The 15,984-nt window shown below is 43.0% G+C and overlaps 1 protein-coding gene across 1 annotated transcript in view; it reads left to right on the plus strand.

Annotated features, from left to right (window-relative positions):
* Positions 1–13,544, plus strand: part of MAP3K13 (mitogen-activated protein kinase kinase kinase 13) — a 66,537-nt gene extending 52,993 nt beyond the window's left edge. Inside the window, exons 10-13 of the mRNA XM_007935962.2 lie at positions 2,308–3,091; positions 6,961–7,031; positions 11,130–11,427; positions 13,443–13,544. Of these exons, the coding sequence (XP_007934153.1) occupies positions 2,308–3,091; positions 6,961–7,031; positions 11,130–11,427; positions 13,443–13,544 (1,255 nt within the window). The remainder of the gene's footprint in view (positions 1–2,307; positions 3,092–6,960; positions 7,032–11,129; positions 11,428–13,442) is intronic.
* The last annotated feature ends 2,440 nt before the right edge of the window (positions 13,545–15,984 follow it).

The raw sequence follows: 15,984 nt of genomic DNA on the forward strand, positions 1-15,984 counted from the left end.
CGCTGGGGCCCGACTCATATCCCACGCAGGGGCAGAGGAGTTGAGCAGCTGGCAACAAAGTTACACAGTATTTAAAGGCAAAACCACAAGGGGGTGGTCAGAGAGAGAGAGTACAGCTGATTGGTAAGTTTAAGTTTGAATTCTCAGAGGGAGTACAAACGATTGTTAAGTTTAAGTTTGAATTCTCCAATTACGTGGTATGGTTGAGTTCAGGGCTTAGTCATCCTTGCCTTGCCCCTGTTCCTGGAACTGGGGCCCACCCTTTTGCTGGCCTTAATAGTGGCCTTTTATTGCAAAACTATATTAAATATTACATTTCTAATTTCGTATTTACATTTTTAATTCCACACTGGGACATGGTTGGCCCGCTGACTATAGAACTTTGACCTGTGGGACAGGAAGTTGCTGATAGTAGCACAATGCCCTACCCATCTGATCATGAACAGTAACACCTGGAACTCCTGTGCCACCCAAAACCTACTGCTGTTGATTTGATTCTGACTCATAACAGCTGATTCGATTCTGACTCATAGCGACCCTATAGGACAGAGAGTAGGACTGCCCCACAGTGTTTCCATGGCTGTAAATCTTTACAGAAGCAGACTGCCTCATCTTTCTCCCACAGAGCAGTTGATGGGTTCAAACCGCCGACCTTTTAATTAGAAGCTAAATGCTTTAACCACTGCACCAACAGAGCTCCTTCTTCTGTACTAAGATAAGCCGTTAGCTGTACTTCTGAAAGAGAAGAAAACCCCATCTCCTACTGCCTGATGCCTACTTGATTTCCTCTGAGCCCTGACTATTCAAAGTGTGGTCCTTCACTCAGACATTCTGTGAACTTGTTAGAAATGCAAAATCTTAGGCCCCGACCCAGACCTACTGAATCAGAATCTTCCTTTCAACAAGCTCCACCAAGTGATTTGTATACACCTTCAGGTTTATATTCTGTTCCATAACCAGAGTGGCGGTCAGGAGAGCCTTCTCATCTGGATCCCAGCACTAAGCAGCTGTGAGACCATGAGCCACTTCAGCTGGGCTTTGGTTTCCACCACACACGGTGGAAGCGGTACCGTATCTTTGGTTCCAAGCAAAGTCTGGGACACCGTAGTGTTCCACAGAGGTGTCTCGGACTTTCTGCAGGGGTAGAGAGGATGAAGAGGGCAAGCCCTTCAGGGAGGAACTTCTGCTCTCCCACCCCCCTTCAGCGTGTTCCACTTCTATGTTTTATGCACTGGGCTTCTCATAATACTGTGAGAAAAGGATTCTGTTGTTCATTTGAAAAAAAAAAAAAAAAGTTTGTTTCCTTTCAGCTCTGAAATCTCTTGATTTGAATCTGGTACCAGAGAAGTATGTGGTTATTCCCTGGTAGGAAGGAGGTGGTGGAACCTCCTGGTGATCCTAGTTTCTCAGCCCTGAATCAGTTCATCAGCTCAGGAACCATTTATCGTTTATGTGCCTTGGAGTCAGTGTAGACCAATTTTACCTTCAGGCCTCTGGCTTCCTCCTGTATATGACCTGCATGACTGGTCCTGAGGGCACTTGAAAACAGGGTCATGAGGGGATCTCCTACCCTCTAGGATCAAAGTATCATGCCAGTGCCACTCCTCACTAGCCCTTTTCTCACTGGCTCTGCTCAACTTCTGAGCTCTCTGCTATCACTCCCTACTCTGCCCCTTCCCTTCCTTTTTCTTCCTTAAACATTTATAGAGTACGTACTATGAGCAAGACACCTTGCTAATGTCCTTCACGTACAAAAATTGGATACAACATAGTCCCAGCCCTTAAGGAGAGCACGTCTAGACCAAACTCACTGAATTTAGTCTCTTGCCTAAAAAGCTAAGATTTCCTTCCCTGGCACCAGACCACCTTCTTTTATGATCCCTTATGGGATCTGCCACAGATTTCTGATCATAGCAAACATCGTCACCCATAGCTTTGGAATGCTGGCATCAACCTGATGACTGGGATTATGACAAAAAGATCAAAAAAACCTATAGGGTAGGATTAGAATTTAAATGGGATTGAGCACCAAGGCTGATGAGGCATAGAATAAACACCAGACGGAATAAAAGGAATCCTCTAAAAGTGGACATTTAAGTCGTTTCCAACTTTTCGCTGTTTAAAGTAATACTGTAACATGACATCTTTAAACGTACATCTTCATGCACATGCATTATCTCCATTGGTTAAATCCCTGAATGTGTGACTGCTAATTCAAAGAGTGTGTATATTTTAAGGCTTGGGATACATTTATCCTAATTTGAATATGTTTTCATGTTTAAAACCAAACCTGTTCTTTTCTCCCAGGCCAGATCTGTTGAGATCTGAAGGTATCCCCAGTACAGAGGTAGCTCCCAATGCATCCCCTTTGTCAGGAAGTCCCAAAATGTCCACCTCAAGCAGCAAGAGCCGATATCGAAGCAAACCACGGCACCGGCGGGGAAATAGCAGGGGCAGCCATAGTGACTTTGCAGCAATCTTGAAAAACCAGCCAACCGAGGAAGATTCACCCCATCCCACTTACGTGCACCAAGCTCCATCCCAGTACCCTCCCCAACATCATGAGCCTCCACAGCAGCAATACCAGCAACCCCCTCCTGCCCCATCTCAGAGCCACCACCCCAGACTCAACATGCATGGACAGGACATTGCCACCTGCGCCAACAACCTGAGGTATTTTGGCCCAGCAGCAGCCCTGCGGAGCCCACTCAGCAACCACGCTCAAAGACAGATGCCTGGCTCTAGCCCTGACCTCATCTCTACAGCCATGGCAGCAGATTGCTGGAGAAGTTCTGAGCCAGACAAGGACCAGGCTGGCCCCTGGGGCTGTTGTCAGGCTGACCCTTATGACCCCTGCCTCCAATGCAGGCCAGAACAGCGCGGGTACTTAGATACACCCTCTGCTGAGCCAGCGGGGAGGAGCCCCAACCTTTCCAAGTCACCAGCACACAATCCCCTCACGGAAAATACCCAGGGCTCTGAGAAGATGGAAGAAAACGAATTCAGCGGCTCTAGGTCTGCATCGTCCCTCGGCAACCCCCAGCAGATCACCCCCACAGTGCTACCTCGAAAAACAAGGCCCCTTCAAAAGGTAAAATGTAATGGCAGCAGAAGTCTGTGTCACTGCCTTCGGGGAATGTCGGAGTCTATCAAATCATGTGCATGATAAAACATAGACAACAAAAATGCATTTTATAAAAGGGTGACAAAACAAACACACAATAGAAGTTTGATTGCTTTCTTTCCATAACACCTAAATCATAAACTAGGGAATCCCCTTTGGGAAATACTGAACTGGGGCGCTGAATCAAATGTCCATAATCTAGAAATAGATAAAAACTATATATTGGGAATATGTAATCAAAAGAGTTTGGAAACCACTACCCAAGATGATGTTGCAAGAAAGAAGGGTCCCATTGTAAAAGAAATTTGGGAAACATAGGCTTTCTCCGACCCTTCTTGGATATTCCTAGTGTGCATTAGCTAATTACAGACTTTGCAACATAGAGCAGTAAACCTATTTAATACAGCATTTTCCTCATTTATTTGACCATAGACCAAAAAAACCAAGTTCAATGCCATCGAGTTGTTTGACTCATAGCAACCCCCATTGGGTTTCTGAGGTGGTAAATCTTTATGGAAGTAGATTGCCCAGTCTTCCTTCCATGGAATAGCTGGTAGGTTTGAACTGCCAACCTTCTGGTGCCACCAGAGCTAGCATCTATTAATCCTTCCATGGGACTAGTTTTCTTCAGAATACACTTTGGAAAACATTGCCTTAGTTAGTAATGATCATGACTTGGCCGGTTCTCAGTCATGGAAACCTATTTCTTTCTTCCTCTTCCACTGTTCATTATCTGGGCACCAGTCTACCATAGTGGTTAAGAACACGAGCTTGGGAGTCAGACACACCTGAGTTCAAAGCCAAGCTCTTCCACTTACTAACTGTGTGACCTTGAACAAATTATTTAACTTCTTTGAATGGACTCATTGGTTAATGTGAGGATTAAATTATTTTTTATGTATAAAACCAAAACCAAAAACCAAACTCACTGTCATTGAGTTGATTCCAACTCATAGCGACCCCTCCTTGGGTTTCTGAGGTGGTATCTCTATGGAAGTAGATTGCCTATATATATATATATATATATCTGGGACCTCTGGTGGCATAGTACCTAATGCATTTGACCACTAACGAGAAGACTGGAGGTTCAAACCCACCAGCCACTCCTTGGAAGGAAGGTTGGGCAATCTACTTCTGTAGTGATACCACCTCAGAAACCCAAGGAAGGGTCACTATGAGTCAAAATCGACTCAACGGCAGTGAGTATGGTTTTGGTTTTCGAATCATTACAAAAGCAGACTGCCTCATCTTTCTCCCACAGAGTAGCTGGTGGATTCGAACTGCTGACCTTCCAGTTAGCAGCTGAGTGCTTAACCACTGCACCACATTGTATTAATAGTGGAGTGGGGGATACAATTCAAATGAGATATGGTCTGATCCTTACATAGTATATGTCTTAATCAAAACACAAAAAACCAACCTTGCTGCCATCAAGTTGGATCCAACTCATAGAGACCCCTCCTTAGGTTTTCAAGGCAGTTCTATGGAAAGAGATTGTCCAGTCTTCCTTCCGAAAAGTGGCTGGTGGGTTTGAACCAGTAGCCTTCTGGTTAGCAGTCAAATGCCTTAGGCACTACACCACCAGAGCTCCTGTATGTCTTAATAGTGGAGATGATAAAAGTATAATAAGTATAATATTTGAGAAAGAATGATTGGTGAATAAGAGGGAAAAAAATAATTGCTGAGCTTTGAAGAACTTCTGGGTGGAGTCTCAAAGACAGAAAACCTGGAACCTCTAGTGACAGTGGGTTAAAAAAAAAGAAGAAGAAGAAGCCAAACCCACTGCCATCAAGTCGATTCCAATTCATAGCGACCCCCATTGCATTCCCAAGGTTGTACACTTTTATAGAAGTAGATTGCTTCATCTTCCTCTCACAGAGCAGCTGGTGGGTTTGAACCACCAACTGTCTGGTTAGCAGTCAAATGCCTTACCCTCTATGCTGCCAGAACTCCTTGTGGTTACAAAACCCATTGCTATCCAGTTGATTCCAACTCATAGCAACCCCCATTGTGTTTCAAAAGCAGTAAATCTTTACGGAAGTAGATTGGCCCATCTTCTTTCCATGGAGTGGCTGGTGGGTTTGAATGGCCAACCTTCTGGTTAGCAGTCAAATGCCTTAGGCACTGTACCACCAGAGCTCCTTGTGGTTACAAAAGACCTCCCCAAATTCCAGGACCTCCTTTCCAGTTTCTCTTCTCCATCACTCACCTCTGGACACTTTCACAGACCCTTCCCCTACCCAAGGGCAAAGATAAAGTTTTATTCAGCTCTTTATTTCTTCTAGCTTCTAATATAGGCCTATGATCATGGGCACCCAGGAAGAGCTGTTAAACAAATGATGAGGATATGTATGTTTGAAGGTGACATTCAGCAAGCTACTAATAAATACTTTTTTTTTTTGATGCTGATATCATTAATTTTTTGAAAAGTTTTTATTGTGATTTGAGTGAAAGTTTATAGGACAAATTGGTTTTCCATTCAACAATTCATATGCATTTTGTTTCATGACATTGATTGCAATCCCCATAATGTATCATCACTCTTCCCACTCCTCCCTGTTTCCTGTTTCCATTTTTCTTTCTTTCCTATCCCTTCCTATCTTCTGTTCTGGTAGCATAGTACTTAAGGCACTTGACTGCTAACCAGAAGGCTGGCGGTTCAAACCACCAGCCATTCTTTGGATGGAAAGTTGGGCAATCTACTTGCATAAAGATACCGCCTTGGAAACCCAAGGAGGGGTCTCTATGAGTTGAATCAACTTGACGGCAGTGAGTTTGCTTTTTTTCTTTCCTGCCTTCTGAACTTTATCCCTGTGTTCTTTTGATCTTGTATGGTCTGTGGTTCTAAGGAGTGCCTACCTCTCTAGTGTTATGCTTCACCTTATAGTCCTGCTACTGAAAATTGAGCCACTGGGGTGAGTTGAGTCCCAGGCTTGAAGGGTGACTAAGGGCCACAGTCTTGGGGGTTCCACCAGTCTCTTATCAGACCAGTAAGCATGGTCTTCTTTATTATTTTGAGTTTTGTTCTACATTTTTCCCCCACTATCTCCAAGACGTTCTATTGTCATCCCTTTCAGAACGGTTGGTCGTGGTAGCCAGGCACCATCTAGTTCTTCTGGTCTCAGGCTTGAGAAAGCTAAGGTTTGTCCATTAGTCCTTTGGACTGTTTGTTTCCATGCATCTTTGAGTTTCGTTGATTTTCTTCACTCTTCTTTGCTTTGACCAAGAAAGACCAATGATTGCACCTTAGATTGCTGTTTGCTAGTTTTTAAGACCCCCTTCTGCCATTACTCACAACAATAAGATGGAGAACCTGTCTTTATAAAGTATGTTTTGCCAATTGTTCCCCAAGACTGTGGTCCTCATCCTGTTGGCTCCATGATTTATTACCTCAAGGTGTTTGGTTATAGAAGTTTTCATAATTTTGCCCGTGGTCTATTATATACATGAATATACAGTCATGGGTGTACCTACCCATGTACCTACCTGTTCACCTACCTGTACCTGTTCAGCTTGCCTACCTATGTATCCTCTCATAGATTACTGTTTGTTATTACTGATACTGCAGGGTTATGTATGTAATAGTGTTTACCATTGTTGTCTCTAACTCTTATGCACCTCTCCGTGTCTTCCTTTGCCTTAGTGATAGTGTGCTGATCATTCCCTTATTTATATTGTTTTTCCCTTCACCCAAATTAATAGGTACCTATTATCTAGTTAGTGATTTTCCCGCCCTCTACTAAATTTTTTTAATGTTAATTAAATCCTTTGCACTGTATGTGTGTGAGAAAGAGAGAGACACTGAAATAAAACTTTTTCCTCCTTGTTCTCCTCAGAGTGGAGATGACTCCTCAGAAGAGGAAGAAGGGGAAGTAGATAGTGAAGTTGAATTTCCACGAAGACAGAGGTAAAGCCAACAAACAAATCATTGCTTTCAGTGCAGACAAGAAAATCCTGAGTTTGCCACACCTCCTGTTAACCATAGGTCACCTTCTGACAGCTACCTAATGGGGAAATTAGAACTCACTGTGTTTGCTTTCCCGTGGCCGCATTTTGGCAGCTGGCTTATGTAATAGCAGATCTTAGTTCACCGTATTTCATTTCATAGGAATTTCAAGATGAAAAGTGTAAATCCAGATTCAAAGTCACAATTCAGAATGTGGTGGACGGTTTGAGAGAAATGGTCACACTGTTTTACGGGTAATTTTATTGGTTTCTAGTGTACCTCCCTGTGCCTTTATTTTATACCTCATATTAAGTATGGCTAAGGAGCTCTGGAGGAGCTCTGGTAGCATAGTGCCTAAGGCACTTGACTGCTCACCAGAAGGCTGGCAGTTCAAACCCACCAGCCACTCCTCAGAAGGACCACTCCTCAGAAGGAAGGTTGGGCGATCCTACTTCCTCGGAAACCCAAGGAGGGGTCGCTATGAGTCAGGGCCGACTCAACGGCAAACAACAACAAGGAGCTCCGGTGGTGTAGTGGATAAGAGACTTGGCTGTTAACTGGAAGGTCAGCAGTTCAAACCCACCAGCTGCTCTGTGGAAGAAGACTGGGCAATCTCCTTCCATAAAGATTTACAGCCTCAGAAACCCAATGGGGGTCACTATGAGTTGAAAATGACTCGATGGCAGTGAATTTGGTTTTTTTGGTTTATTAAGTATGGCTAGATGAGTTGAGTTCTCATTCAGATCAACCTTAGCATTAACTTCCTGCTTAGCCAGGGATAATAATGTTGCTGGTAGGATTAAAGGGCCTCTGCCTACTTTACAATAAGAGCTGCCCCTCTGTGGAAGTAGGGAAGGTAGTTTTCCTCTCAAGAGGCCTTTTCTGCTAATAAGTATTTGGTTCTTGAAGAGTATGACTCTAAGAATCTGTTCTAGTACCGCTCTGACAAGAATATACCGCAAATGGGATGGCTTGAACAAACAGGAGTTTATTCTCTTACAGTTTAGGAGGCTAGAAGTCCAAATTCAAAGTGCCAGGCTCTAGGGGCTGGGTGAAAGCCCCTCAATCTTGGGGTCCAGCTCTGTCTCCTGCTCCCGGCCCACTAGAGCTAGAGGCATTTCTTCGCTCAGACAGCTGCTGGCTTCTGAGGCAGACAAACCCAAGGCTGACAAGTAAAAAGGCACAGTCCCAATGTTACCAAACCACACAGCAGGCCATTAATTTAAGTCCACTGTAAGTCCCAAGGTCAACAGAGCATGGCAGGCTGCTGAACAATGACATGGCTACATGCAGGGTCCAAGCGTGCCATAAACTAGAGACCATTCCCAAAGCTTCTCCTTATATACAGGAAGCAGACCACATTCCCTAAGGCAGCTGCTCACAGTAGATTCCACCATGAAGTTGATTACCAGTCTCACCATGGGGAATACTACATCCAGCTGCCCAGCCACTCAACCAGGCCCAGACAAGTTGACACACCAACTGAACTACCACAGAATCCCCCAGCAGGGTCTGTGTACTTTCCCGGAGACAGGAATTCTCTGCAACCAAGGGATTCCTGGTCCTTTGGTAAATTGTAGTCTGGGTCCTCATGCTGGGCACAGAGCTGAAATCTGCTCTCAACTTCTGACCTATTCATGCCACAACGCATTGCTGTTGGCTCGTCTCCTTGAACACTGTTTTCTCCTATGCAGTGAGATTGAGCTTGAGTGAAATATATCTTTTTGTTCTCTGAACGCATTCTACTGGCATCACAGTTACGTGACTTCTGGGTTCTGTTTCCATCACACACCATGAACTCACACCCCCCATACCCCCCAAAGGCTTCCCACCTTTCTTTTCTGCTATGATGCAAGTTAATTTACATTTTTTACCTCATGGCTTCACTTTATACTATTTTCTCCCTTTTGGATTACCAGGTTTAAGTAGTTGTGTGAGTCCTACTTTAATTTCCCTTTCCCATATGACCTTCTTCTAACTGGTCTCTTGATTGCCTTTTTTCTTGTGTCCTTGATTTCCCTCCTCCTCCTCCTTCTTTCCCTTCTCCAGTTTCTCCTCCCCTTCTCTTCTGGTCCAGTCATCAGCCAGACTCAGATCATATGCCATCAAAACCACTTTGTACCGGTAAATATATAAAGATCAGACAATGACAGAAGAGAAACAGGGCAATCTTGTTTTTATTGGTTGTTTTTTTTTTTTAACCAGCATAAGCTAAAAATCAGGCGATTTAGAAACAATGAGAAAGGAAAAAGGTACCTTTGCAAATTCTCTCAAAAGTTGCTTCATCAGACCTCAACCAAAATGTTAACTGGAATGAGTTAACTAACCAACTGGCCATTGCCTACAGCTGCAGAGTGAATGTTCCTTCCTGGATCCTTTGAGCTGGCGTCTAGGGCTGCTATGCCCCCTGGGCACTGGGCTCTGCGAAATGCAGATGGGCTGGTGCGGAGAAGGTGGGGAAGGGCACTGAGCAGGCTGAGAGCAGACCTGGCCCAAGCCTCAGCTCAGCCTTCTGTGCTCGTGTGACCCTAGCAAGTATCTTAGTGATCTAGTGTGGCTATGACAGAAACACCACAAGTGGTTGGTTTTAATTTTCTTACAGTTAGTAGGCTAGAAGTCCAAATTCAGGGTGTGGCTCTAGCGGAAGGCTTTGTCTGTCTGCTCTAGGGGAAGATTCGTGTCTCTTTTCAGCTTCTATTCCTTGGTTCCTGGGCGATCTTCCTGTAGCAAGGATCTTCCCCTCCATTTGTGCGTCCTTCTCTGGACCTAATCTGTTCTTTTTATATCTCAAAGGTGATTGATTTAGACACACCCTACACTGAAATGGGCTCACTAACATAACAAAGAAATTCCCCTTCTCAAATGGGATTACATCCTTAGACCTAGGGGTTGGTTTAGGATTTACAATACATATATTTTTTGTGTGTGTGTATACTTTTACTGTGGTGAAAGCATACACACCAAGACATTCACTAACATAACAACTTCCCCATTTACAGCTCAGGGACATTGATGACATTTTCTCCTGTTGTACCACCATTATTGCTATCGTTTTCCAAAATATTCCACCACCATTAGCGTAAACTCAATGCCCTGCAAACAAAAGCTACCCCTTTCCCCCTCCCTCCTACCCCTGTAACCACTAATAATCTTTGGTTTATATATATATATAGAGAGAGAGAGAGAGGAGCTCTGGTAGCATAGTGCCTAAGGCACTGGACTGCTAACCAGAAGGCTGGTGGTTCAAACCCACCAGCCACTCCTCGGAAGGAAGATGGGGCAATCTACTTCTGTAGTGATACTGCCTCGGAAACCCAAGGAGGGGTCGCTATGAGTCGGCACATAACAACAACAGCAGTTTTTCCTCCTATTCCCTCCCATCCCTGGTAACCAACAAAGAAAGTTTCCTTCCATATATAAACCTTTCCTTGACTTTTTAACAATAGTGGACTAATACAGTGTTTGTCCTATGATTGACTTATTTCACTCAGCATAATGTCCTCCAAGTTCGTCCACATTATGCAGTGTTTTGCAGATTCCACATTATTCTTTAGGGTTGCCTACTATTCCACTGTATATACAATACATATTTTGAGGGACACAATTCACTCCATAACAGCAAGTCATTTCCTTTCACTGGCTCCAGTTTTCTGATTGAGAAATGAGTTTGACCAGAGGATCTCTAAAGTCTCATTCCCCTTTGTCATCTATGACTCTGAGTAAGAAGCAGAGTGTCCATTGGAACATTCCTACAGCATACATACAACGTGTGTGCAGTGCAATTAGACCTGCTGCTTTTGTCAGAGAACTGTGGCAGACCACTCCATCAGCTTTGGAGTGGAGTGTTTAACCATGTAAACATATAAACTAAATAAAAGGGGAGTTCAAACTTCCCTCTCTATTGCTTTAAAATTGAATGGCTTCTTCCTATCTGGATTTGAATCTCCCTCAGAGGCAGGAAAACAAAAAAACAAAAAACTAGATGACTTCTCACCAAGGCTATGATTGACAAATAAGGAAGGGATTGTGATTCTGATTTCTGGTTCACTGTGGTTTTAGACCCCATCGCTGTATCAGCAGCTGCCAGTCGTATTCAACTTTTAGCTCTGAGAATTTCTCTGTGTCGGATGGAGAGGAGGGAAATACCAGCGACCACTCAAACAGCCCTGATGAGCTAGCTGGTAAACTAGAAGACTGCCTGGCAGAGAAGCTGGATGACCTGCTGTCCCAGACACCAGAGATCCCCATTGAGATCTCGTCACATTCGGATGGGCTCTCTGATAAGGAGTGTGCCGTGAGCCGCGTGAAGACGCAGATGTCTCTGGGCAAGCTGTGTGTGGAGGAACGCGGCTATGAGGTGGGCCTTCTGTCAGCACTGTTCCCTGCCTGGGGCTCTTTTCGGTTAGATCATGTTCAAAGTCCCTAGGGCCTTATGTATCAATTGTAATTTGATATATAAGATACAGTAACTGCCTCTGTGAAACAGGTAGGAGTACAAAGATCGACAGAGCTCCCAGAAATGAGGTCATTTACCCCTTTAATGAGGCACAAACCTTGAGCTGCTCTGAAACCCTTCATTTTAATATGTAACTCAAACATCACCTCCTCCCAAGCCATCTCCCAACCTAGTTAAGGGTATGATCCTTCCGTCTCTGTGTCCCCATTATCTCCTGGACTTGGCTAGCATAGCACATGTACCATTTTATTTTATATACCAAGCCAAAGCACCAAACCCATGGCCATCAAATCACTTAACTCATAGGGACCCTCCATTAGGTTTCCAAGGTGTTCAATCTTTACAGAAGTAGATTGCCCCACCTTCCTTCCACAGAATGGCTGGTGGGTTTGAACTGTACACCTTCTGGTTAGTAGTTAAATGCCTTAGGCACTGCGCCACCAGAGCATCTTATTTTATATACAGTACTGCCTTTTAGGGGAGCTCTGGTGGCGTAGTGCCTAAGGCACTTGACTGCTAAGCAGAAGCCTGGCTGTTCAAACCCATCAGCCACTCCTCGGAAGGAAGGTTGGGCAATCTAATTCCGTAGTGATATTGCCTTGGAAACCCAAGGAGGGGCTGCTATGAGTCAGGTCCAACTCAATGGCACATAACAACAACACTGCCTTTTAAAGGGGCAATGGTGGCTCAGTGGTAGAATCCTCCCCTTCCATGCAGGAGCCATGGGTTCAATTCCTGGCCAGTGTACCTCAGCATAGCACCTGCTTGGATACTGCTATGATGCTGTACAGGTTTCAGTGGAGCTTCCAATCTAAGACAGATTAGGAAGAAAGGCCCGACAGAGAACTTCCAGAAAAGGAAATAATGAAAACCCATGAATCAGACTCAGAGAACCCCTCAAGTCCTGGAATTTCTCTAAATGGAATTGCCATTTTTTAAATTTTAAGCCCTGGAAATAATCTTTAAACCTTAAGCTGAAAGTATCTCATGAAGCCATCATTAAACAACAATTTAGCCCAATTAATGCAGAATGTTTTCTTGAGCAGAGCACTCTTATAAAGAATTATCTATATGAACATAAACTGGGCAATAGTTCATCTCAAGCACAGATAAGAACTTTAAGGGACAGAGAGCCTGAATTAATGATGATAAAACAATTATGGGTTGAGGTAGAATAGTGACACTATGTGAAGTATGTAGCCAATGTAATTAAACTGTTCATGTAGAAATTTTGAATGCATGTATGTTTGCTTGCATATATAGCCACCAAAAATAAGTATTTAAAACAAAAAACGTAATGATCCGATCCCATTGTGAATGAGGGTCACCATGAGTCGGGGTGTGGCCTCAATGGCAGTCAACCACAGAATGACATAGTGGGTGAAAGTGTGTACCCTGGAATCAGGCTGCCTAGATTAAAATTCTAGCCTTTGTAATTACTTATTGTGTGACCCTGGGCATACCACTTAACCTATCATCAGTTTCTTGGTCTATAAAATGTATATGATAACAGCATCTACCTCAAATGATTATTGTGAGGATTAAATAGTTTAAAGATATAAAACACTCAAAACAAGTTGTTATGTTGGCAAATGTCTTGTTGTATATGTTTTCACCACAATAAAAGTGAAAAAAAAGAAAGAAAAAAAAACAAAAAACCCAAACACTCAAAACAGTGCCTGGCACATAGTAAACATTATGTAAGGGGTATAGTGTGGTGGTCTTGTTACCATTGTCATCATCATCATCATCATCTTTATATGTCTTCTCCATAAGCCTCACAAGGATGAAACCCAGGCTTATTTATCTTCGTACCTCTTACCTAGCACAGTGCCAGTCATGTGATCGATGTTCAAGATATGTTTAGGGAGTGATTGTAGAAATGATTTAAAATTTTATTTGTCTTGACTTTGCAGAATCCTATGCAGTTTGAAGAATCGGACTGTGACTCCTCAGATGGCGAGTGTTCTGATGCCACGGTTAGGACCAATAAACACTACAGCTCTGCTACGTGGTAATGAAAGAACCACCATCCTGGAGAGATCGTGACTGTACTGGCATTTCAAGTCTACCCACCCCCAGATTCTTCCTACTCTCCCCCTACTTTTTCATCTGGGAAGAGACCTGGGAAAAGAGCCCCATCTTTACTACCCCTAGAAACGAGCTGCAATAACAGGGACATGAGACTTCTCAATCTCTGGAAAAAAAATCCAAATGAAATTAAGTCTCACTGAACATTTCAATCAAGAATGGCAGGGATCTATTTTATTGAATATTCTAGCTACTGTAACATTGATATTTATTTTTGTTTGGCATTTTAACACTTTGTACTGTAAAGAGTGAACTATATATGATATATAGAGAGAGACACCATAATTTGTTGGAAAAAAAAAAAAAGGAAAGAAAGATGGATGGAATTAAGGAGTAACATCCTTGGGAATTTGTGGGCCAAGAGGTATTATTGCTGCTTGAAAAGGGACCAGGTTTTTTGGCCATATGTGACTGAAGAAGGGCCAGAGCAAGACCAATTGAGCATTTTAGAAAACAGGGAACAGCAAAAAATAGGCAATTCCAGGTAACTTGTGAACAAATAGGAGCTCTGGTAGCACAGTGCCTAAGACATTTGACTGCTAACCAGAAGGCTGGTGGTTCAAACCCACCAGCCACTCCTCAGAAGGAAGGTTGGGCAATCTACTTCCATAGAAATACCACCTTGGACCCAAGGAGGGGTCGCTATGAGTCGGAAAATGACTAGATGGCAGTGAGATGGGTTTTGTGTATGTGTGTGTGTGAGAACAAATCACACTAACTTCAACCAGTTTGACCAGAAGGGTGATGGAAATGATCTAGAAAAGTTTGATAACCACATACTTGCACCCAAGTTCATTAAGGTCTTATGCTTCCTCTAGGAGGAAAAAGAAACTGTGTATGGAGGCCACCATTTTTTTAAATTTTAAACAGCCTTTGGTAGTGAGACTTACAGTTAGCAGTAAACCTTGTTCTTGGCAAACACTTCCCTTTTTTATGCTGTCATTGTCGTGACCTTGACAGATGTGCTACCTTGACCAGTGTGTTAACTCTTCAGATTCAAGTGCCATTTTCTTGTAGTTTATTCCTTTCTACCTACTGACCACCGTCTTTAGGAAAAAAGGGAGAGAAGGATAAGAGACAAAGAAAATCTACAAGTGTTAGAAAAGCAAGTGTGGAATTTGTAAAAGAACATTCTCAGACTGTCTCAGTTGAGCTACACAGAGACGGGATCACCCCTCTCTGGAACCAGGTTGCTGTCTCCCACAGTCACAATGATTCAAACAGGAGGACAGGCTTTGAAGGCAGCTCAGATGTGTGTGAGCCTGTCCAATGTCCAATCGCAAATCACCCCCTTTGATTTTATTTATTAACTCATTCTACCCTGAAAAGTGTACTGACTGGTGATCACTGTCAGATAGAGGCAAAATAAGCAACTTGTATAACGCAACCTCTCTCCCACCACAGAAGCATTTTAGTAAATGCTACTTTTAAAATGTATTTTACTTCATTTGGGATCACTAGAATCTATAGTGCACAGTAGTGCAGTTTTGAGTCCATAATTGGATTTGGAAATTAGTGGAAAGAAAAACTGACGCTGAACCATGATTAGAAAGATTTTACCTTGTCAAAGACACATGGTTCTTCCTGTTTCCAGTGTCATTGGCTCTGAAGAGCATCCCAAGGTACTTTGTGGTGCCTTGGCTTTTAAAGGGAAATTTTATCTAGATTTTTATATACAGACAGGTGTTGGCCTAGTTCCAGTCTCTGTCTGCCAGGTAGGTCAATGTCAAACAGCCTTTCTAGGCTCTGGACCTGAAAAAGATGCTAGACTCTTGCATATCGCATTGTATGTGACATTTGGAAAGACTTGAGCATACAGGTATTAAACTGTTTCCAATGCAGATGAAAATGTTGCCCCTCCTCTGGGTTTCATAGATTGCATCCGCCAAAGAGGAAAAAAGCAGGAGGGAATTTACAGCAGTTTCTTTGGCTTGTTTAAGCCCTCCATTTGTTTACACTTTATGTTGAGACATTGATTTTATAATTTAGTGTCTATAATTTATAGCTTGTAGCTAGGATGAAGGAAATTGTTTAACTTATACAGAGCAGTATTGTTTGCATTAAATTATTCCATTTTGTATAAATTTTGTAGCTGGACTACATGAAAGATCTTAAGTTATGGCATTCTTATCATTGTTATTTTATTTTATAGTAATTATTATCATTCTCATTTTCTGTCGATCAGAAGGTGTGGTTTATGGTGTAGCACAATGATTGTGTTTATTGCTAACCACAATTATGTGATTATGTGATTTTTATGAAGGAATGGAAATGGACCTGCCATTGGGGAGCTCCCTGATATCCATCTGAGTCATATTCCCTGCTTTTCTGTGCACAACCACAATCATCTGAGGGTGTGTGCTCGGC

This window comes from Orycteropus afer, unplaced genomic scaffold (assembly GCF_000298275.1).
Source record: "Orycteropus afer afer isolate SDZICR_OR568_19922 unplaced genomic scaffold, OryAfe1.0 scaffold00032, whole genome shotgun sequence".
NCBI lineage: Eukaryota > Metazoa > Chordata > Mammalia > Tubulidentata > Orycteropodidae > Orycteropus > Orycteropus afer.